At 37.1% G+C, this 24,033-nt stretch overlaps 2 protein-coding genes across 4 annotated transcripts in view; both read left to right on the forward strand.

Moving 5' to 3' along the window:
• Positions 1-1,992, forward strand: part of trip11 (thyroid hormone receptor interactor 11) — a 31,345-nt gene extending 29,353 nt beyond the window's left edge. Inside the window, 1 exon segment of the mRNA XM_079843567.1 lies at positions 708-1,992. Within this exon segment, the coding sequence (XP_079699693.1) occupies positions 708-931 (224 nt within the window). The 3' untranslated portion in view covers positions 932-1,992.
• A 3,543-nt stretch (positions 1,993-5,535) lies between these two features.
• fbln5 (fibulin 5) lies at positions 5,536-22,523 on the forward strand. Of its 3 annotated transcripts, XM_079842593.1 has the most exons (12): positions 5,551-5,890; positions 5,967-6,034; positions 6,868-6,922; positions 7,190-7,238; positions 7,335-7,655; positions 16,096-16,218; positions 16,938-17,054; positions 17,203-17,319; positions 17,967-18,089; positions 18,686-18,812; positions 18,941-19,136; positions 21,640-22,523. In XM_079842593.1, the coding sequence occupies exons 2-12, from the start codon at positions 5,991-5,993 to the stop codon at positions 21,799-21,801; spliced, it is 1,434 nt and encodes a 477-aa protein (XP_079698719.1). In that variant the 5' UTR covers positions 5,551-5,890; positions 5,967-5,990; the 3' UTR covers positions 21,802-22,523. The 3 variants fall into 3 exon arrangements, with proteins under 3 accessions (XP_079698720.1, XP_079698719.1, XP_079698718.1); XM_079842594.1 differs by lacking the exon at positions 5,967-6,034 and having other exon boundaries at positions 5,536-5,890; XM_079842592.1 differs by having other exon boundaries at positions 5,591-6,034.
• The last annotated feature ends 1,510 nt before the right edge of the window (positions 22,524-24,033 follow it).

Consider the following 24,033-nt stretch of genomic DNA (forward strand, 5'->3'; position numbering starts at 1 on the left):
AGGGAGGTAACCGTTCCTGCTTGGACGTCAAACCAGGAGACTTCAGGATTGGCTCGTCTGGCCTGTCATTTTCTCAAAGGCAGAGAAAGACAGCCACAACTCGGGTTTACACCGATCAACATTTCTATCCACTTGGGGACAATATTCAGGCTAGGGGAACTCATATTAATGTTGAAATACCTCATAAAATGAAAATTTCATGCCATTTTTCCTTTTAATTTATTCAGACAAATAGTATAGAATTTAATATCAACCATTTGTCAGTTATCAGCCATAACATGAAAATAATTATCGCTTAATTTTAATATCAGTTCGTCCATAGTATAAATAACTCAACTTTGCATTTTTTGAGTCAAGGCCCATTCACACTAAGGATGATAACTATAATAACTATAAAGTTTTAATAATCATTCAAATTCCATGAGAATATGGATGTCCACACCACAGCTCTAACAATACAGATACAGAGGAACAATATTGTTGAAAATGCTTTCAGAATTATTATTTTTCTTTCTGATGAATGATAATAACATTGACAGCCAATCAAAATTCACCCACCTTTAAAGAGAATCAGCATTTAAAGCGACAGACAGAATAACTGCAGCATGCTCTTAGTGTAAACAGTGTTTTTGTCCATTGGTCTGGACACTAATATAGTTAATGTTACAGTTATCATTTTGCTTCTAACATTGCTCATGTTCTTTCAGGTGTTTCAGGCCCAGGTAAGCGCACTGGGGATTCAAACCCTTTCCTGGCGCCCCGTTCTGCTGCCGTGCCCCTCCTCAATCCCACAGGTGCAGGCAGCACTGCAGGCGCTGGGGGACACCTGCTTATGAAGCCCATCTCAGACGCCCTGCCAACGTTCACACCTGTACCCGTGTCAGCTGAGGCCAGCGGTGGGGCCGTGCTGAAAGATTTACTCAAGCAGTGATTCTCCACCTTGACTGCCACTCAGAGCACTTTAGCTTATCAGGACTCTACGTTCCAGCAGATGGAACAGAAACTGGGCCATGTCACAGATTCAAATATTTACTAAAATGGCTGATTGCCATTAGAATAAAAAAGATAAAGCATCTAAGGGCTGCCCGTGCTCGTTAAATTTGACTAAAACTGAGTCCTAAGTTTGACAGAAGTTTGCAAACTGCGGAAGATTACATTACCGAATATTCTTGTGACATTCTCCCAACATTTATTTAATGTCGTGCAAACATTCAGCTTCTCAATTTTAGACAAAGAGAGGCGTTTAATGTTTTTCTAGTGTGTTGAGAGACTGTCTGATGCTGTCTGGCATCCACTACACAAATGGATTTATTAAACCTTTTCCACTTCTGCAAAAACACTACCTACTCTTTCAAAATCCTCCCGTTTCGAGTGCTATGAATGGTTGGCCGTTTGGTGTGGCAGGTACAATAACAGTTAATCAAGAAGTGACATTTGATCTTGGATTTAGACTGCTGCACATGCTCCCATGCAGTACAAGTCATGTTATTTATTTGTACATCAATCATATTTTTCACTGCTTATGCAGTGGGGATAAGCTAAAATGTATTGCAATACTTTCTAAGGTAGAAAGAAAGATTATGCATATACTATTTGGAAATTATTGCACAAACATGGACGTATAAGAAGAAATTAAAGGATTAAAGTGTAAAAATTGGTGTTATTAGATTATAACAGAGGACCCCTTATTCAACGGGTTCCAATCAAATATTTAAAAATGCCATCTCTTTGAGGCCTAATATGAAGAAGTGGACTTTTTTTTCTCTTTTTTTTTTAAATAGAGAAAATTGCCTTAGTAATTCTCTTTTTGGTTACTATATATTTCATAACAGTTGGGTGCACTTGATTATATAGATTTAGGATGCATTTATACATTTTGCGATGGTGTTTATTTAAAGTTGATCGATCCTTTTGAAGTTTTGAAAGATAGCTCATGAAAGTGATATTCAACAACAGTGTTCCTCTTTTCTGCAGAATAAATTCTTCTCTGCATATATTTGCATTTTCTCTTATGTTTTTGTTTTTTTGTGCGCTTGAATGCAATTTTCGCTATTAAGTTGATATGGTGCCATTCTAACAATTGGTGTTTTTCTTTAGAAATACATCTCATGATAACTATGCAAAAGGAACTCCAGCTGTTTGGTAATTAATCAGTAAATCATCTGATCCTGAAATTGTATTTCCATAAATTCTACGAGACTTATAGGGGTTTGTTGATCTTTTGCGTCTGTTTTTTCTTTCTTTCTCCTGCAGACTATGTAATCGCAAGGCTGTAATTTAAAAGTGCTTATGGAGGCAGTGGTGTAGAGCATTATCAGACCAGATTAACCTCAAAAGGGAATGTCCGTCTCTCCCAATATGTCTCTAGGGAAAACCCTGTCTGGAATTCCAATTGTAGTGTAACCGCGTCTAATACAGTTGCTTCTCTGTAATCTGGTGCGTAGATTCTTGGAAGATTTAACCAGTTTAAATCTATAGTGATTTTGACATCCAGTTGTGGATATACAGTATAGTGGCCAAAAGTGATGTCTGGAGGGGATATTTGTTTTAATGACCCTACAAGTTTGATTAAACCATCAATTATTTGGCAAAAAAAGAATAGAGCTCACAGGAAAAAGCATGCATTGACTGACTACAACATAATCAGTTATTAATGCTTAGTTGGTCTTGCTTTCGCATGTGTTCATAATTTCTTTGTATGAGAGCCTGGCCATGTCTGCGCAATTTGATGTGTTTCATTGCATTGACTCTCAACACAACTACGCAATATAAAATGTTTAAGTTTTTAATAATATTTGAATAAAGGGTGAAGATGTCAATTCTCCTATAGGCCGGACATCCCTTTTGGGCCACTACTGTATGTAAACTACCTAAAAAAAATTTTTTTTTTTTTAAAGAAATTTATATTTTTATTCAGCAAGGATACATTAAAATGAACAAAAGTGACAGTAAAGACTTACATTTATTACAAAAAAATACTATTTGTGTTATTTTTGACTATCCATTCATCCAAGAATCTAGAAAAAAGTATGATGTTTTCCACAAAAACATTAATCATCAGAAGTGTGTCTAACTCTGATAGTAATAAGAAAATGTTACTTAAGCGCCAAAGCACCATATTAGAATGTAGTACATGCTGCTGGTAATATATAAATTGTATTATTATCACATTATTACAAGCAATTTCATATAAACATTCACTATGTAAACACTTACTATGCTTTAATGCCACATTTGAATTCTAGAAAGTATCTGTGGTGCTCTCAAGCAAATCCATTGAACTAGAAAGTGGAAACACTTTCAAGGTGTTGGACATAGTGAATGTAAGCAGGTGTCAGATTTTAATGCGAGTGCTGCTCACACAGCACTCACAAAGCCAGACAAAATAACCCTGCCCTCACCAGGGAACACCTGCTTCAGCCTCCCACATTCCTTGCAGCCATTTTTCCCGCTGTTAGATTGTGTACATTTGAACCATCATAACTCTGCTGTCTGTTTTATCAGCGTCAGATCAAGTCTAAACCTTTTTATATCTCAAGATCTCCACCCAAATGGGCTTTTGCCTAGAGGGTGTGTTAATCTGGCAGGCTTTGATCACCCTGAGCCTGAAAATATTTGTATTTCAGAGTCTAATGAATGAGTCATTAAAGAAATGTTCAGTAACATGATGCATTTAATGGCCCACTGAACTATTAGCTGATGTAACTCGAGAAAAACTTTTCCCTTTCTGCCACACTGTGTAGCCCAATTCACTGTTGATGCTGAACGGTTGAGTTTTAGTCGTATCAAGTGAGTGTGACAGCGTAGTAATGGGACCATTGACTCCATCTTCTTTTCTTTATCCATGCCAAAAAGCTCTGATAAAGTGCCTCAGTCTCCCAGCAGTCTTCCCCGCTGAATTCAGTCCGCATCTGGCTTGCTAGATGCTGCCAAACCTACTCCAAACCCAATTAATCAATAGACAAAAGCAAAGTTGATATAAAATGATACAAAAAAATAAAACAAAGTTTGACTATATGTGTCAGCAGCCTTCCAGTAAAGTGTGTGGGCCGAGTGTGTCAACAGCTCAAAGGTTAGCGGAACAAGGTTATTTCAGCATATTTACACGCGGCAATAGCTAATAAGATGCAGGTCAAGGGCACACTTATTTTACCGTGGTTATGGTCTGCTGTACAGTCACTGGGATAAGTTGGCAAAACTAAAAAAAAAAATTGAGGCAATCAGTTGCTTCAAATTTTTTTAAGTTAAGAAATTGAAAGTTTAAATAAGCAGAAATTACAGATTTATATTTTGTAATCATACATTTTAATTACTCTGAACTTGAAATATTGGAGTAAGCCGATTCATACATTTGACTTAAAAATATTATGTAATCTAAAATGTTCAGCAGTGGAAACTTGACTAGCTTTTAACTAGCAAAAAGTAGCTTTTTGACTTAATTCAATAAATGCCACCTTGCTAATTGGTTACACAATGCTTTGGTAGCATTAGCATCTGCTGAATGAGTATAACAATATGATATATATAATATAACAATATAATTAACAAATATCTGTTCTCAAATTAAGCTCATGCTCCACTCGTCACCATGGTGGTAACCCTAAAAAAAAAAACATAACAGAAACTCTTCTAACCCAGCATAAAAAACATTAAACACTACTGAATCTCACACTTAACGTTAATCTTGCACACACACAAAAAAAAAACATAATATAACACTTAATTTTGGCATTTACTGTCCCTTTTGAGTGGTAAAGCATGCTGGGAAATCGAAATCCCAGCCCAATTTCGGTTAAATTTAAATTAGTCTGAATTAAAAGAAACAAGTTCATAAAACTCAAAAGAATGAACCAATTCAGATTACTTAAAATGTGTCAGTTTTGAGAACTCAAAAGAAAAAAAGTTTTAAAAAATCTCAATTTGTTTAATTTGATTTGAGAGTTTATTTGCTTTTATTTTACTCTGTGTTGAACGTTTTACTTTTTTTGCTTTAAAGACCCCCACCTGTTTTGACTTCCTTATAGTTCAAGATGATGTTGCCCTGACATCATTTTACACACCTACACACAAAAAAAGGTGTCAAAATTGTACCTTTAGGGGTACAACAGCTTGCCGCTGTACTCCTAAAGGGTGCATATTAGTAGCTTAGAGTACAAATACGTACCTTAAGGTACTACTATGAACCTTTTTGTGGTAAAGAAAAAAAAAAAGGTACACATGTCCTTTTAAGGGTAGGCCTACTGTCCCAGCGACAAGCTGTTGTACCCCTAAAGGTACAATTTTGTGACACCCTTTTTATCTGTGTGTAGTCCAAATTTAAGATCATAAGAGTTGTTAAATGAACTAATGTTGAACTTTACTTGTATCCTGAACTACTCTATTTAATAGTGGATGTGGTTGATTGGGTCCGCCGGACGTGATGACTCGACACCGGTACGTACAGTAGCTCCCTCTAAATTTAAGAAGGCTGGTGAGCCTCACAAGTTAATTATGCGTCATTTTATAGATTCTTTGCTCGGTTTTCCTCATTGCCGTCTTCCTTCTCGGTTTGAGTCTGTGGCAGCTCCCAGAGCGCGCTTTCGTTCCAAAGGGGGCTGTCTATCTTTGATGGGATCCAGCTGTTGGCCAAGTGCTCTGGGGGCCCGTTTATTTGCATTGCTAAACAATCCGTGGAGTGGGCCGAGTACGGAGAAAGCAAGTTTTATTTTTTTATATATATATACAGTAAGACCCTCCTCTTACTATTGGTCAATGTTCTTGCCTTCGGTCGACAGGGCGGCCGCAGCGGGTAACCAAAGCCAAGTGTCTCGACATTCAAGTGAACGCGCGTACGCGGAGGGGGCGCTTTGGGCACTTCATTTTGCGCATTGGGTCCTGCGAGCCCGTAAAGGTAATAAAACCTCAAAGATCAACTCTTTTTCTATTGCGAGGAGTTTACGGGTTTGGTGTGTGACGTTCTTTCCAAGGGAACCACAAGGATCCACATAAACATGTTATTTGAACTACGTGGCTTGAGTTGGTCGACCAACAAAAGGTGAGTTTAATTAGTCAGCTGGGGCTTTATGGCAAGCCGTTTTAGTATACATTACTTACAACTCACTTATGCCACTTATTTATGATTTGCTAAGTAATCCTATATTGATTAGTGTATTTTCACAGACTGTTCATAGATAATAGTGTGACTTATCTATTTAATTAATCTGTAGTAGGCCTACTTGGCTACTAATTTGTTATGTCAACATTCCAGTAGTGACAAGTCAATATTCCATTGTTACTGGTGACAAGTTGCTAATTGCCACTGGGGATTTGTGGTTCATTTCGTAGGACTGGTAACTATTTCCGTAGTTACTAATGATCAATTCCAGTTCATTTGTTATAGTATTTATGCCAATTGTAACAACATCCAACTAGTTACAATTGCGCTTTGTGTGTCATATGTACTGACTAGACAGAGTGGAAACTTTATAATTCAGTTAAAAATATTACTATTAACATTGTCTCTATTGGTATGGTAACTAGTTGCAAATGAATACGTGCTTGTATGTAATGAATATGTACTAGTATCTAATAAACAAGACTCTACTAGTGACAAATTGAACAGATATTAGTCACTATTGCATTTTTTACTAGAAAAAAGCTAATAACAAAACAGATACTATATATTTTTAACGATTAAATGTTTGTGTGCATTGTCATAGTACTTCAAAAGAATATGTGAACCATTATAAGAAGTTTGTAAAAAAATGATCCAACTTTGTGTTTGTGATATTCTTGGTTTTGAATGAGCATTTAGAGCTTATTTCAGTGAATGAAGCCTTTTTTTGTTTTCAAAATGATTTACTGAGATATTTTCTTTTTTATTTGTAGAATGTTGTCAGTTTTAATATGTATCATATGCTGCATTCACTCTGTGAAAAGCCAGGTAAGTGAGTTTCAGTTTTTTTTTCTCCTTGAGTCATTCAAGCACGCCACTGTTGTTTGATGTGTGTCGTAATAAGAGTGCCTATGTCGTAATAGGAGTAGTTTTACTTTTTCTTTGCTTTTCTGGTGCTGTTGTACATCTTTAGCACATATAGACATATGATAGCAATGCCAAACTTCTTCACAATTCCTTCATGCTGCACAGAATGAACCCTGTAAAATGTTGTTTATCTATTGGATTGATTATGAAATCCCTGTTTCTCTCCAGTCATGCACAGATGGATTTACTTATGACCGCCGTGCCAGACAATGCATCGGTTAGTGGCTCATCAGCTGTCATGGTATTATTATGTTCATCAAGAACTTGTATTTCAAATACAGCTGTTCATGGCATTTCTCACATATACTTTCAGACGTTGATGAATGCCGGACACTGCCAGACCCATGTCGGGGGGACATGCAGTGTGTAAATCAGAACGGTGGATACCTGTGCATCCCCCGTGGACTCTACTCCCAATCTTATGCCCGCAACAGCCAACGCACCTACCCTGAGCCTTCCTATCCTGAAGAGTCCTACCCTGACAGATCGCTTGGATATTCTGAACCGTTTATTCCTAACGGTCCTCCTGTGGGAGCAGGCCCTGGTCCAGGCCCCGGTCCGAGCTACCCAATAGTGAGCCGGTCCACTCCCTGCCTTCTCGGATATACGCTTGGTGTTGATGGCACTTGTGTTGGTAAGTTTGCCTCATGGTTCTGTACATTTCAGCATCCCGAACAACCTAATTGATTATGGAGGTGTTGGTTAAAGATGGTACTAGAAAAGGTTGTAGGTTCAAACTCACAATATTCGAACACATATCTGGCTTGGTCTGAATCAACCATTTAAAAAAGTTTTAAAATTCAATTTTATTTTTGTATAGATATATATAAGCATGGATAATTACTACCCAGCCAACATTTATATGTGGGGCCCATATGGGTATGAAATGGGCTGAATGTCAGCAGGTTCCATAATGGCCCCCATGTTAGTTGCCCTCATGGATTTCATATGACACTTGCCACTAGGTGGGACCCAAGTGGGCAACATGCACAAGACCCATCTCGGTCCCAGCTTTAACCCAGATAACATTTATATGTGGGGCCCATGTGGGTATGAAATGGGCTGAAAAATGGGCTCAATATGGGATTGTCCGCGGGTTCCATAATGGCCCCATATTAATTGCCCACATGGATTTCATATAGGATGGCACTTGCCACTAGGTGTGACCCAAGTGGGCAACATGCACAAGACCCTTCTCAGTCCCAGCAAAATGTAATTCAATACTTTAGACCAAAATAGTTTAGTCAGTCAGGAGTGTGCAAACTTTAGTCTGGAATAGGGTGACCAGACGTCCCCGTTTTCCAAGGACAGTCCCGATTTTTGGTGTTCTGTCCCCGAATGGAGCTGTCCCCGTAAATGTCCCCGTTTTACAGCTCGTTCAAAACAACCCGCAGATATATTGCAAAAAAAAGCACCCAACCAATATACAGCAGCCTGCTGGTTATAGGAGCAATTGTGTAGTGATTATTTTCACCAGCAGATGGCGCTGTGAGATACGCTGACTATACTTGGTCGCACGCCGCTTCTACTTCATGAAGAACGTAACCGAGAGCAGAGCGCCATTATCGTCAATTATCAAAAGAAACATCGTTATCGCTTTAAAGGTAGTAACATACTATTCCATGTCAAATTAAAGTAATACATTTTGTATGTGCTTTATAACAGGGCCTCAACGGGGTGCAGGGGTCCCCAAAAGTTCCGCAGTCGCAAAGCAGTGATTACCATCTTAACTATAAAATAACCTAAACAATTACACTTGCAACAAATACATGTGCAAAATACACATACTTTCTGCTTAAAATAAGCCTAAAATGCAAGACAAATTAAGGATACGAGTAACAACGTTTGTGGAGTAAAAATTAGTATAAAGTAGTATAAACTTGTGATAGTTAAAATATTAAATACAATTATAAAATGTTAAAATATGATGTTAAATAGTTTTATTTATCATATTTACGTTGTTTTATTTTTGTAATGTGTTTATTGTCATATTATAATATTGTTTTGAACTGCTTGTTATTTACAATGGTTACTATTAACTGTTTTCATTGTTTTTGCGGGTGCGTTGAATTGTATTAAATCCAGACCAAAAATCCTAATAATCAAACTAAATCCTATAAATTATTAATGTTAATAATAATATAGTGAGCCTACAACTACTACAACAACAACATCAAAACATTCAAAAATGTATTGTCCCTGTTTTTTATTTAAAAGATTATAACAAATTAGATTTTAGTGATATGTTGACCACTCAAATAGGAAATGTCCCGGTTTCCATTTCAGTTCAAATCTGGTCACCATAGTCTGGTAATAATATAATAATATGATAATAATATATGTCAACTAATGAGAGATTTGTTTATCAGATTATTTTTTGCTGTAGCAACTTTTTAAGTATGCTTATATGCCAGACTGAGATTTAGTTTCAAGTTTCTAATTCAAGTTTTGTGAGTTGGGATGGTGACTAGTAGAAAATAAATATTGTATCTAATAGCATCTAGTGTCTAATGAACATGGACTAGTCACTAGCTCTTACAGTCACTTACAGTAGTATCTAATGAACAAGAAATCCCTACTAGTGACAAACGGAGTATACAGGTGCTGGTCATATAATTAGAATATCATCAAAAAGTTTATTTATTTAACTAATTCCATTCAAAAAGTGAAACTTGTATGTTATATTCATTCATTACACACAGACTTGTATATTTCAAATGTTTATTTCTTTTAATTTTGATGATTATAACTGACAACTAAGGAAAATCCCAAATTCAGTATCTCAGAAAATTAGAATATTGTGAAAAGGTTCAATATTGAAGACACCTGGTGCCACACTCTAATCAGCTAATTAACTTAAAACACCTGCAAAGGCCTTTAAATGGTCTCTCGGTCTAGTTCTGTAGGCTACACAATCATGGGGAAGACTGCTGACTGGACAGTTGTCCAAAAGACGACCATTGACACCTTGCACAATGAGGGCAAGACACAAAAGGTCATTGCAAAAGAGGCTGGCGGTACACAGAGCTCTGTGTCCAAGCACATTAATAGAGAGGCGAAGGGAAGGAACAGATATGGTAGAAAAAAGTGTACAAGCAATAGGGATAACCGCACCCTGTAGAGGATTGTGAAACAAAACCCATTCAAAAATGTGGGGGAGATTCACAAAGAGTGGACTGCAGCTCAACTAAGTATTGAGTGCTGTACATGCTCATACTTTGCATGTTCATACTTTTCAGTTGGCCAAGATTTCTAAAAATCCTTTCTTTGTATTGGTCTTAAGTAATATTCAAATTTTCTGAGATACTGAATTTGTGATTTTCCTTAGTTGTCAGTTATAATCATCAAAATTAAAAGAAATAAACATTTGAAATATATCAGTCTGTGTGTAATGAATGAATATAATATACAAGTTTCACTTTTTGAATGGAATTAGTTAAATAAATCAACTTTTTGATGATATTCTAATTATATGACCAGCACCTGTATATTAGTCACTATTGGATTATTTACTAGAAATGAAGAACTAGTAACAAAACAGATACTAGTTAGTTTTAAACATTATCATGTCTTGCATTGTGCTTTAAAAGAATATGTGAACCAATTATTTGAACATGATAAAGTACCGAATTCAATAAGAACCTTATATATTCTGGCATATATAAAGCCAGTTCTTTGTATTGCATAACACAAGCTAAGAAGACTCTTTGAGACATGGTCAATACTCACTCTGGTTCACATCAGGTTGTGGTCTTGTGTTTACTTCATTTTCTGCAATGGGCCATGGGTCTTCTTGCTTTGAAATGAAGCAAAGACTCAGTTCTGTGCTGAACTGTAATTTAGTAACGGCTGCGGTGGGCTGAGTGGCATCTTAAAGACTTCAGCAGAATGAATCTCATAATTTTGACTGGATAATTAGTGTGGAACCACAAAATACCGTGGAACCTCAGAACAAACTACATCTTGTGAATGGGGTAGGAAGACACACAGGACCTGGCGTTCAGCCCTGCTCACTGTTCCAACTTTACAAATACAACAAGATTATTTGAGTTTCTAATGCACTGGCATAAATCATCAGTTTGTAACTGACTCTATGTGGTCTGTTGAAGTTTTTGAGCTGAATGCGGTGTCCGTGATATCTCCTGTGTTTTATTGCTTCCATCTAGATGGGTGTTATATATTGTGTTGTCGGAGTCTTTATGTGTGTCAGCGTGTTGACCTATTTCACGTGCCATTTGATAAATGGTAGCGCAAATAACTGCACGCTCTATTTTTTCGATATGGTCTGCGGATTTGTCTCGAGTTGGTGCCAGTCTTTGCAGTTAATGCATTCTCCAGTCTTCTCTTACTCCTCTGCAGAAACACACAGTGATAGATTTGTTACCTTTTGAGCCCATCTATAAAGAAGATAGATGCACAGATGCACTCATGAATGCGCACACATGCACATGTCCTGACCTGGGAAATACTTGGATTGTGTAATGAAGATGAATGTTATGTCCTGTGCTAGATTTTGGACACAGAGAAAGGTCTTGTAGAGCCACTGAGACATTCAGTACAACAGCACTGGATAAATCATGAAAAATCGTAAAGACAAACCATTGCGGTTTGTCAGCAATCTGTGGTTGTTGGTGCCAAACGTGAGGTCATTGGTTGTTGAATGAAATCTGTCATTGAACAGCTGTGCAACTTGTGAGCTTCCTTTGTACAGTGTACGTTCAGTATTTATGTATGTTAAGGGATGCTGTTATGGAAGAGAAACTGTACAGGAAGTGTGTTAAACCATTCCATCATTCATCCTACAGGTATTGCTGTGGTGTTTGTAAAAACTAGGGAATGCCCACTCCCTGCCAGTGGTGCTAAGATGTGACAGACCGAAACAGTCAACCCAGTCAGTGCCTGAAATGTGTCCATCATAACTTCCATCAATCCTGTAAACCCATGCAAACCTCTGAAAGACAGTTCAGTTCAGGTGAAACTTGAGAAAATAAGATCTAAAGCTCACTTATGATTCCGGAATGTGGATGCCTTGCATCAAAATTCAAGAATGATCTTATTCTAGGTGGGAACTTGAAACCGTTCCAAAATGTTGATTTGTCAAGTTGAAACTTGCCTACTCAGGCTGTGGGACTGTAACTGGTGTCTGTCAGCAAACGGAGAGTATCTGTAGTACCGCAGACTAATTAATGTGTTTTAGCTTAGTGGGACGTCTGGAAATTGTGGTATGATGTCACTATTAGCTTTGAATCACTGAACTTAACTGTACTAACTGTAATGCTATTTTTAACAAATGTACCGTTCCAATGTTTGGGGTTGGTAAGATTTTTTTTCTTTTTGAAAGAAGTCTCTTATTCTCACCAAGGATACATTTATTTGATCAAAAATACAGTAAAAACAATAATATTGTGAAATAATCTTATAAATGTGGAAGCTGTTTTCTATTTTAAAATAAAATGTATTCATGTGACGGCAAAGCTGAATTACTCCAGTATTCAGTGTCACACGATCCTTCAGAAATCATTCTAATATGCTGATTTGGGTGCTCAAGAGCTTATTTTAATCTGTGTTGAAAACAAAACATTGTTTAATATGGTAACACTTTACTTAAAGCCCTTATGTTCAATGCATTATAAAGGTATTCATAATGTATGTTATAATGCATTATATCTTTTCAAAAATAATTTTAACCAAAGTTAAAATGCGTTCGTCATGTGTTTTAATGCACTTTACTTTCTAAATGTGCGTTCAATGATTAGATAAGGATTATATAATGTGTTATATCTGTGGTTACAGTTATTCATGAGACCATACAATGCATTATACAGTGATTTACAAGGTATAAATAATGCATTAAAATTACTTTTATAATTTATTATGCATGAAGGCTTTAAAGGGATAGTTCACCCAAAAACGAAAAACGAACGATCTGCTTACCCCCAGGGCAACCAAGATGTAGGTTATTTGTTTCTTCAGTAGAACACAAATTAAGATTTTTAACTCTAACCGTTGCAGTGTGATAGTCGATAGTCGACACGAAACCGAACAGTATTTGTTATTTTTTTAACCTTTTATCAGACGAATGTCATCTAGTATTCCCAGCGCCATAACTTCCGGCAAATAAGGTAAAAATACTGGCGCGATCAAAGACCAGTCAAAGACCGATCCGTGCAGGCACTAATGAGGAGTCTATGTATATATCTATGATCGCGCCGGTATTTTGCATGTATTTTGACCTCATTTGTCGGAAGTGATGGCGCAGGGACGGCTGATGCAGAGCCAAATAATTATTATTATTATTTTTTTTTTTAAATATGGATATTTTTCTTACACAAAGGCATCGATTCGCTTCAGAAGGCCTTTATTAACACCCCGGAGCCGTAAGGAGCACTCCGTCATTTGACGGACAGATGCAGTTTTTATGGACTTCAAAAACAGAGCAACTATTACTGCTATTATAATGATTGGATTAGCTAGAACATTTTTAATATAACTCAGATTTTATTCGTCTTAAAGAAGAATGTCATATACACATCGGATGACTTGAGGGTGAGTAAATAATGGGCTAATGTTAATTTTTGGGTGAACTATCCCTTTAAGTAAAGTGTTACCTTTAATATTTTAAGAAACCGTTATCCTTTTTTCCCCAGGATTCTATGATGAATGCATATGAATCTGATAAATCTGTCTTTTGTATCTCTTTTGTAAATCTTTTGACTTTACTGTCACCTTTGACCATCCTTATTGAAAAAAAGTATTGATTTCTTAATGACCCCAAACTTTTGAATGGTAGTGTAAAGATTTAATTCATTTACACATATCAACCATTGCATTTTGGACTTTCTGTGTGGCGTCAGTGTAGAACGGTGTAGATCATGCTGAATGAGCAGCTCTTAAGACAGAGTGGCTGGAGATATTTTTGATTTTAAAGATCTGCCTGGTTGGTTATTTTCAAATGTTCACATGCTAATGGTACTTTCTGCTATTATTTTACTGTATTTTCCTCAACAAAAAAAAAAAAAACCTCTTCCACTAGAAATTCCACTCTAAACGTAATTACTACTCTGGCTTGCTGTTCACCTCACGTTAGTATTATGATTCCTGCTAATTCACATATGCTATGTGAAGTGCTGCTTGAACTAATACAGTGGTGGATTGTAAATGCCTTTGATATAATTTAAACAACCAGTGTGTGGCAACAGATTGCGTGCATTAAATCTCTGGAGTGCATATAGAAGCAAGAGCTTTGAGTTGGTGCCAGATTCTTGGGTCCTGGATTGACCTCAACCTGTTGGTTCATATTAATCATCTACAAGTTGTCCATGCCTGGAAAGTTTAGACTTGCATGTTTCTTTATTGTTGAATTGTTTTGCTTTAATATGACAAGCATGTCCTGACTGTTATGAGTATGAATTCTAACACCCGTCATTTTAACGATTCTACAAATTCTCCGTCCTCTTCTGTTTGTTTATTAAGTATTTTAGCTTATTTGATTTTGCATTCACCTATAAATTAGAGTGTTATGAACTCAGTTTAACAGATTTTACAACGTGTAAAACCATTTCATAGAATTGCAAATATTTTCCAAATACGATTAAAGTCTTCAGATTCCGTCTTGGCTTACTTTTAAGGAATAAGATATCTCTGATGTGAAGATTACCTCAAAAAAAAAAACATCTGGTATTTGGACCCCTTGTTAAGTTTAATGAATTGTAGCATAGTAAACTTGTTAAAGGTGCAGTTAAAGTCTTGACTCCGACCACATGAATGATATCACCCACCGACAATTCATATCATTGATCTGTTTTCCTCTTTTACACGCAGAAATTTTTATCTCTATTTCGTTTACACGCCATGTCTTTTTCCTCTGACCCTCATTTAAATCATGTGCAACGTTTACAGAAGTTTCTTTTGCTGTTCCCGCATCAGATTTGATCCCAAAAATGCTGGCATTCCCAGAATGCCCCAGATCCTTTTACCACAGATCAGACGTGTGATAGTACACATGTAATCCAGATGCTCTCCTTCACTCTCTGGGGTCCAGCTGGTCCTGAGCGGGGTGTTTTTTGTGTCATGTGGCCTGCATCTCTGCTATCAGACCTGGCTGTAATGATTCCACCTCATAATAATGCTTTGTGATGTCTATTTCCAACAATCTATGTAATTGTTAAGGATCTGAGCTGTTAACACAAAGTGACTGCCTTTGTGATTACCGTATAGTAAGGCACTTTCATTGAAATGTCAAAAGCAAGTGAATGGGTCATTTAAAACTAATTTAAAATTAGGCACTGAAGAAAGGTCATGATGTAACCTGAAACATTTGCCATTCCCCAGTAAAGCGGTTTTATCTAGCATTTGCTTTTTTTCTTCATAGTATTGTCCAGGCCTTTTTGCCGACTTTTGCCTATTTGGATTATTGTTGCTTACACACCTAGACTTTCTGGACTTTCAGGCATTGTGAAGTAACTTATTATGGAATTACAGCTCGGTTTGCCAGGACCCATTGCATCACTCTACCCATATAGTAACAGTGGGACTGTTGGCAGCTTTGACCAAAGAAACTGTAATTATCTGGCTTTCACACGGTCCCCAACCTACGACTCCATCATGCCCTCATCACTTTTATAGTAACATTTGCTTTCTTTTAAAACATGTGACTTCATGGTCTGAGAACCAAGAGTGCTTGTTCGGGTATTTAAGGAATATAATGCCCTCATAAGGAATTGTGCTGATAATGAGCGAGCGAGAGTGCAAGAGGGAGATATGAATTCCAGTTTTGGAAATGTGTTGTGTAAGACTAGTTATTTGTGTAAGATGTGATAGTAAGGTAAGATTTATGAGGTCAGGGATGGAGTTCGAGTTGTAACAGATCTGCTTAGCATGAAGTAAAGAACATCGGTCCATAGGGCAAGCTAGATTAATGCAACTTCATAAATCAGAAGAGCTCATTGTACGTTACATACACCAAGGGAAACAGATGGATTGTGTCAGGTGAGTTTCTAAATTGGACAGCGGTGGGAAATGCACAAGTGAACTGAACTGACAGTGTCTTTCTTTTATATGTTTTTTTTTTTTAGATGTTGATGAATGTGAGACAGAGTCTCACCAGTGTAACCCGACTCAGGTGTGTATAAATACAGCCGGTGGATATACCTGCTCATGTACTGAGGGCTATTGGCTGGTGGGCGGACAGTGCCAAGGTAAGATTACGAATGTCTAGGCATGGTACATGCTTTAATTAGTGATGTCTATATGCCAAGCGACACAACATTACATTACACAGTTAGTCCTGTAATAATTATTCCAGTGTTAAAGTACACTACCATTATTTTTAAATAAAAATATAAAATACTTTTTTATTTAACAAGGACACATTCAATTGATTAAAAGTAAAGACATTTATAATATGTCTACTTCAAATAAATGCTTTCTAGTAAAGAATCCTGGAAAAAAATGCTTCACAGTTTTCACATAAATATTAGGCAGCAAAATATTTATAATGAATGTTTCTTGAGCAGCAAATCAGCATGTCAGAATGATTTCTGAAGGATCATGTGACGCTTAAGAATGGATTAATGAAAGCTAAAAATTCAGCTTTGTCATCACACGAATAAATTACGTTAATTGATATAATAAAATTAATAATATTGCACAATATCACTTTTAAATTTGGTCAGCCTTGGTGATCATTAGAGACTTCTTTCAGAATCATTTAAAACATCTTACCGACCTCAAACTTTTGAACAGTAGTTATATTATAAACAAGTTACTTGTTTAACAGTTCAATTATATGACAATTCTGTTATTATTTCACAGTTACATGATGCAATAATCTAGTTATTATTTGACACAAAGTCTCTAAATTCAGTTGTGACAATTGTTTTGCATATTTAGTGCTCTCTAACTCAACTTTCTTTAGATATTGATGAGTGTCGCTATGGTTACTGCCAGCAGCTGTGTGCTAACGTCCCTGGCTCATATTCCTGCTCCTGTAGTCCGGGATTCCTCCTCAATACAGATAGCAGGACATGCCAAGGTGCACATATACACAAGAACATACTCATATTGTTTTCATCATTACCGTTTAGCTTAAAGTTAAGTTGTTATTCACTGAAAATCTTGACATATGCCATCTTTTTCCATTTTTCCTTTATATATCCTTATTCCTTTTCCTCTCTCGCCAGATGTGGACGAGTGTGACACAACTCCATGCTCTCACGACTGTTTGAACACATACGGCTCATTCATGTGCACCTGTCAAGAGGGGTTCGAGCTCGCCTCTGATGGGACCACCTGTAACGGTAAACCGGGAGGAGAAGAGAGGATTGGAAAGGAGGAAGATAGGGGACATAAAACAGGACAGTCCAGTTTAGAGGTTTTATTGCAGTGGTTCTCAAAGTGTGTTGCGAGTACCACTAGTGGTACTCAAGCTGCCTCTAGTGGTACGGAGAGGAATCACTAAACAAAATAATGTTAAAACACATACATTTTAATGTAATCTTTATTTTAGTAAAGCTTTTGTTGTACGTTTAATTACAGTACAGTTTTAATTTAACTGTACAACACACTTTAATTTAATCATTATTTAATTATTTTTTTCACCTGTATGTAAACAAAGTGCAGTGTTAATGTGCAAATTGTTTATTTACAATGTTAAAGTGGCTGACAACAATTCATATTCTTATTAGGAATAAACTGTCTAGTTTTTGAACTGTGCAGAGCTGTAGCTGAATAGTTAGGCCGACTACACTACTGTATTTTAATGTTGGTCATTATGGTGGTACTTGGAGAGCCAAATATTTTCTGAGGTGGTACTTTTGAGAACCAAAAAAGTTTGAGAACCACTGTTTTAGAGAGAGGTTTAAGATGTGTGTTGCCTGTATTTGTGTGTGAGTTTGTGCTTTGATATTGTGTAATGTGTTTACCTTCATCAATACATTGTTCTCAGATCTGGACGAGTGCAGTTTCTCAGACTTCCTTTGTCAGCACACGTGTGTGAACACACCAGGATCATTCTCCTGCGTGTGTCCGCCTGGATATTATGTGTATGAGGATGGAAGGAGCTGTGAAGGTATCAGTACATTTTTATATCATGTGCTTCTTCTCTATGCATTGTGCATATTTCTTTCACCTTCTAGGTACACTCGGGGGAAATATTTCTCACATTAAACCAACAAAATGAAAATATGTCTTCACGTTTCAATGACAAGCACAGTTCTACACACACACACACACACACACACACACACACACGCACGCATGTCTAGTTTACTGTCTTTGTGGGTAACAAAAACAAATTCTGTATGATTTATAAACTTGTTTCCTCATGGGGACCTCAAATTAGGTCCTCACGGTGACACAAGTCCCCATGAGTCACTGTGCAATCAGGTTGAAGTTCCTACCGGGATATAAAAACATAAACACACACACACACACACACACACACTACTACACATTGTTTTATGGGGACTTTCCATAGACATAATGGACATAATTGTTATACTGTACAATCTTTATCTTCAGAATAATCCAAAATATGAGAATATTTCACATCTACTGATCAATTTAGCTTCATTGACATTGATGGTTTTGTTGTTATTGTTGCTGCTGTTAATGATGATCATGATGACCTGATAACCTGACTCTCTTGTGTGTTTGATTTTGAAGATCTCAATGAATGTGAGTCTGGTAACAACACCTGTACAACAGCACAAGTGTGTTTCAATTTCCAGGGAGGTTACACATGTCTGGACCCTCTTAGATGTGATCGACCTTACATAGAGCTCAGTGACAAGTGAGTTTTATGAATGCTGGTGATAGACAACTTGTTTGCTATAGTCAAAACATGAAGTCAGTCGTTTGATTTATTGGTTTATTGTTGAACAGATGCAACATGTTGTTACATTTTTCTTTCTCTCTCAGTCAGTGCATGTGTTCTGCGGAGAATCCCGCATGTCGGGAAAAACCCTTTACTATCCTGTACAGGCATATGGATTTGTCTTCTGGCCGCAGTGTTCCTGCCGATATATTTCAGATGCAGGCCACCACACGTTACCCTGGAGCATTTTACCTCTTTCAGATCAAGTCTGGCAACGAGGGGCGAGAGTTTTACATGCGGGTGAGTGAGTGAGCTTCAGTCTATATATCTGATGTCTGTTGAACTGTTGATCTGTTAAACACTTGCACTACCATTCAAAAGTTTGGAGGCATTTTTTTTTTTTGTGCTTATATTCTGCAAGGATATATAAATGCTGTTAAACACGTCATTGCTTCATAGACTCTCTATTCATTCCGGTTAAATCACTAAATAAAATGTCCACAAATGTGTCCCTTCTCTTGATACAGAATAACCGATGAACATTTTTGGTTTTAATGAGACAAAAACTATACAATGGTGGATTCGAACCCAGAACCGAACCTCAGACACGCTCTACCACTAGACCGTGAATCTATGTGACGAATCTATGTGAAGAATCTTGGGACTGACAATGTATTATGCTGTAGTTAGGAGATGTAACGTTAAGGATGAAACTATCAAGTTAAACATAAAATTTCTAATGACTTCTCCCACTCACCCACTTTTTAAAACAAGGTTACGCCACTGCATCGCATTATGGATAACTTTTGATTCACTGTACATTTGTGTTGTTTACATTATATGCACTTACGCGCCGATTGCCAACAAAACACAGACATTTGATGTAGTTTCACTCACCGCCTGCAACGATCTGCAAATCCAACTGGCCTTGCTTATAAAACATTCGTCACCGAAAATGCCAGGAACACACTTGAAAAACAAACTGCATCCACTGTTCCCTTAATGCTGGGTTCTTTGGGAAGCTGCTAAGCGTGAAGTAAAGAACATCGGTCCATAGGGCAAGCTAGATTAATGCAACTTCATAAATCAGAAGAGCTCATTGTACGTTACATAAACCAAGGGAAACCGATGGATTGTGTCAGGTGAGTTTCTAAATTGGACAGCGGTGGGAAAAGCACAAGTGAACTGAACTGACAGTGGCTTTCTTTTATATGTTTTTTTTATATGTTGATGAATGTGGTTGTTGGGAACAGTCCCGTTGCAGGCCATCTTGGTGCCCTAAGTGTAATTCCTTTTATGGGTGAGGTTGGGGTTGGTGTGTGCATACGCTTTTCTTGGAGAAGTGTACATAAAAGGATTTTCTGGCCATTATCTAGCCATGTTTAGCATGAGAATCTAACAATTTAAAGGGTTACTTCAGCAATTTAGCATTAAGCTTTGTATCAGTAGAAACCCAGTAGTATATTCAAATTATGGTACTTTCCCCACTCATATCCCCCTGAGACGAGAGAATTATGCATTTTATTTCTGGAAAAAATCCTCAGATGACGCAAATATCGTCATTTTGCGTTATCGGAGGATTTTTTTGGCCTAGAGACTACAGGAGCTAGTTCCGCATGTTATAAACCCTGCCCACAGGGGTGGGATCTCACTCACAGAATGTAAATTCGCATGGCCACTCGGTTTGGGCATTAATAACGGAGTGGTTCGGAGCAAAGTGAGTATTTAAACTTTTTAATGAATTCCTATGAAAGTTAAGCTTCCATAGGCATGATCAGAAAACGCGCCAGACTGGACACACGCCGTGAATGACTGTCACGCTTACCTCAGCTCTGCTCAGCTCTTCGCTCTCGTGATGAATGAAATCTGACTCCTGTTGCGTCTGTGCCGTGCCTTTCGCTCGGCTCACTCACACTTAATTGAAAAGACACGTACAGTTTTTAATTGTAGTGTCTGTTCTCTAACTGAAGGAAATGATTGTATTACTATATGAAAATCAAAACGATGGTGGGGGCGGTGTCATGGTGGGCAAGTGATAACCAGTAGCCGTGGCTTTGGGAGTGGCCTGGTAGCAAGTGCATTCTGGGAGTTGTTGTCTTTCATCCACATGAGACAAAAATACATTTTCTGTATTTTCTCTGTCTAGAAGGCACCAAATTCAAAAATAATTTCATTTAAATACACATTCATCTTCCCAGCACTGAAGTACCCCTTTAACAGTGTAAGAAAAAACCTCAGAATGCATGAAATAGCATTAGACCCCCCCCCCCCCCCCCCCCCCCCCTCCTTTAAGCAGCACAAGTGTTTTCACAGCTGTAATAGAAAATGTTTCTTAAGCACCAAATCAGCATATTAGAATGATATCTGAAGGATCATGTGACACTGAAGACTGGAGTAATGATGCTGAAAATTCTGCTTATTTTAAATTGTAATATTTCGCAATATTAGAGTTTTCTTTCAAAAACTTTTAAAAATCTTACCAACCCCAAACTTTTGAAGAGTAGCGTATATATAAAGGTGACCACTAGACGGAGCTGTAGGATTTCTGTGAAACTTTGTCAGAATTACTCAGGACCATAAAGACTTTGAGGTTTGGCTCCAGTGTGTCCCTTTATGAATAAGCTCATGAAACCATTGAAAGAATTCATCTGTGAAGAGAAAGATTGTCAAAATCAGCATTCATTTATAAACCTTTGATTTATTTACTATTATTTCAACACCTGTGCTGTGAAATGAAATAAGTTAATAAGAAAAGTATTTTTAACATTTTTAATTTTACCTTTTTTCTTTCTCTCCACCAAAGCAAACCAGTAATATCAGTGCAACATTGGTTCTGGCCCGGCCCATTAAAGGACCGAAGACCATCGTTCTAGACCTAGAGATGGTTACCGTTAATAACGTCATCAACTTCAGAGGCAGTTCAATCATCCGCCTCACAATATTTGTCTCCGAACATCCATTCTGAGGCTTTACAAATGAACCTCTGACCTCCTCACCTCTTCATGGCCCCATACCTCCATCATGGACTTCCTGTTACTGCACTACCCGTCCGGCAGCTGCATTTCTTCATTTTTTTGTTTTGTTCTGTGTTTCTGGACTCTCATGTGGTCATCACCCTCTCTGTCTGCTCTCTCGTGGGTGGAGCTTGTGTTGATCTTTGATATTTCATGATGCAGGTTTTTTATTAGGCTGCCTGGCTGTCGCAGTCACACACATGTACCCGTAAACAGAAGAATATTTATGTTGTGTTTCTTTTGTCTCATTTGTTTGTATTTCCCATTGTGCTTTTTCTTTCCCCAATTGCAAATTCTTTTTTTTTTTTTTTTTTTGTAAAGCTGGATTTGTTTGTCGATACTTTCAGTGTTGTCGATACTTTCACCTGTGTCTCACTGTGAATGTGAGTTTTTCAGCGCACCTTTCATTAGTTCTTGACCTTTGAATACCCCAAACAATGAGAGAGCTGCTAGGCTTGCACATGCTAGAAAATCTTTAAAAAAATATTCTAAATAACTCGGACAGGAGTCTGCAGTGCATCTTCAGCTCCTGTTACCCAGGCAAGCCTAAGAAAAAGTCATTGGTTTGGCTTCTAATCATTGCATCTGTGCAGAATTTCCTCTGTGTATCTGTTTTTTTATTTGACAGGTAAAGAGAGCCTGGTCAATCAATAAACAAAAATTTGATGACCTGAAACTTTTGAGAAACGTTTTTTTGCATTTAGCAAATTTAGACTGATGCATAGAAAGTTAATCATGGGCATTAAGTGATTATTATTAAATCTGCAGTCCGTAACTTTTTTGGTTAAAACTTAGCCTACTAGCTGGAATTTGTTTTATTTTGGATATCGCATGTGAGGATGCTGCAGGTGGCAGATCATTTATAGCCTTTTCTCACAGCAGCTGGAATAATTAAATTTATCATTTTGATATCGGATTCGGATTGTAATCTAGAAAGGTCCAAACGACAATCATCAGTGACAACTGGAGATTCATCCGTAGTCAAAAGCAAAAGATTAGACTGTAATACTAATCTTATACTCAAATACTCCTGGCGACAAAGAGGCAAAACTTACGGACTGCAGCTTGAATATTAATGTGTTAAATAAAACAAGATTATTATTATTATAATATAAAAAACATTATAAATAGAGAGAGGGGTAGGGGTGTTATAACCTTATACAAATTCTATAAAGGGTTAATTCAGTATAATTGTGGCATTTTTTCCCCCCAGTCATCTCATGATCTCAATGGCAAAATGTTTCCCAAATTCCAATACTGTATAGACTTGCATCGGCGGGCACTAGGACCCAACCGTAGGCAGAAGTTTTCTCTTTCTCGCTCACTGGAAGCTTCAGGCGCACCTGCTGCACTCGCGAGCTCAGAGATTTCAGCTCCTCGCGGACAGCAGCACAGGTATGTACTTCATGATTCATTGAACGCAAACATAATGTTTTTGGTTAGAAAGGAAAAATGGCTTTAATCTTAATTGTTGAAATAATTAAAATTTTATTATATAGCTTATATTTGTGTATTTCTCTAACTTCGGGCTGCACGGGCACTTGTAAGCTACCTCATCCTTTTTCTATTAAATTAAAGTTATATTAAAACTGTGTGGGAAACTAAAATACATTTTAGTGAAATATTTATTGTGTTCATTTTCAGTATTTTGAATGTGCCTTAGTTGTGGCGTCATTTCCACCACAACAACCAATTTTTCCATTAAGGTTTTCTCAAACTTTATTGTACTTAGGCCTATTTACCAAGGAAATAACAGTGCCAGTGAAAAAATATGCTTATGAGGTGAATACATCAAGGTAGAAAAAAAAGAAATATGGTAAATATCACAAACCAAGGTAAATATCACAAATTGAATAACAAGTTGAACAAAATATTTCCATTCTGCGTCATTTCCATTCAAGCTTTAATCCTTAGCAATACACAGAAATGATCTTTAGAACAAAACGTCCATCTCCTATCACAATCATTTCCACCAAAATGTATTAAACGCAGAACACGTGATGCAAATGACATTGTGTTGGAAATGTGTATTTAGAATTCTGTCGTGGACGGTTGGACATTATCTAATTCTTTGGTTACCTTTTATTTTGATAGTCCACTGTAGACTACTAATTTCTACTAACTTTAAGTAACTTTGCAACTACTTATCAGCTAACTCTCAATATTTGTAGACTGCTAGGTTA

The sequence above is a fragment of the Gobio gobio genome (genome assembly GCF_949357685.1).
Source record: "Gobio gobio genome assembly, chromosome: 18".
Lineage (NCBI taxonomy): Eukaryota > Metazoa > Chordata > Actinopteri > Cypriniformes > Gobionidae > Gobio > Gobio gobio.

Excerpts from the sequence above, each read along its gene's own strand:
- fbln5 (XM_079842593.1), top strand. The coding sequence starts at position 5,991 with ATGTTATTTGAACTACGTGGCTTGAGTTGGTCGACCAACAAAAG. Across the intron at positions 7,656-16,095 it reads TGTTGATGGCACTTGTGTTG|ATGTTGATGAATGTGAGACA; the intron begins GTAAGTTTGCCT and ends TTTTTTTTTTAG. Across the intron at positions 18,090-18,685 it reads GGATGGAAGGAGCTGTGAAG|ATCTCAATGAATGTGAGTCT; the intron begins GTATCAGTACAT and ends TTGATTTTGAAG.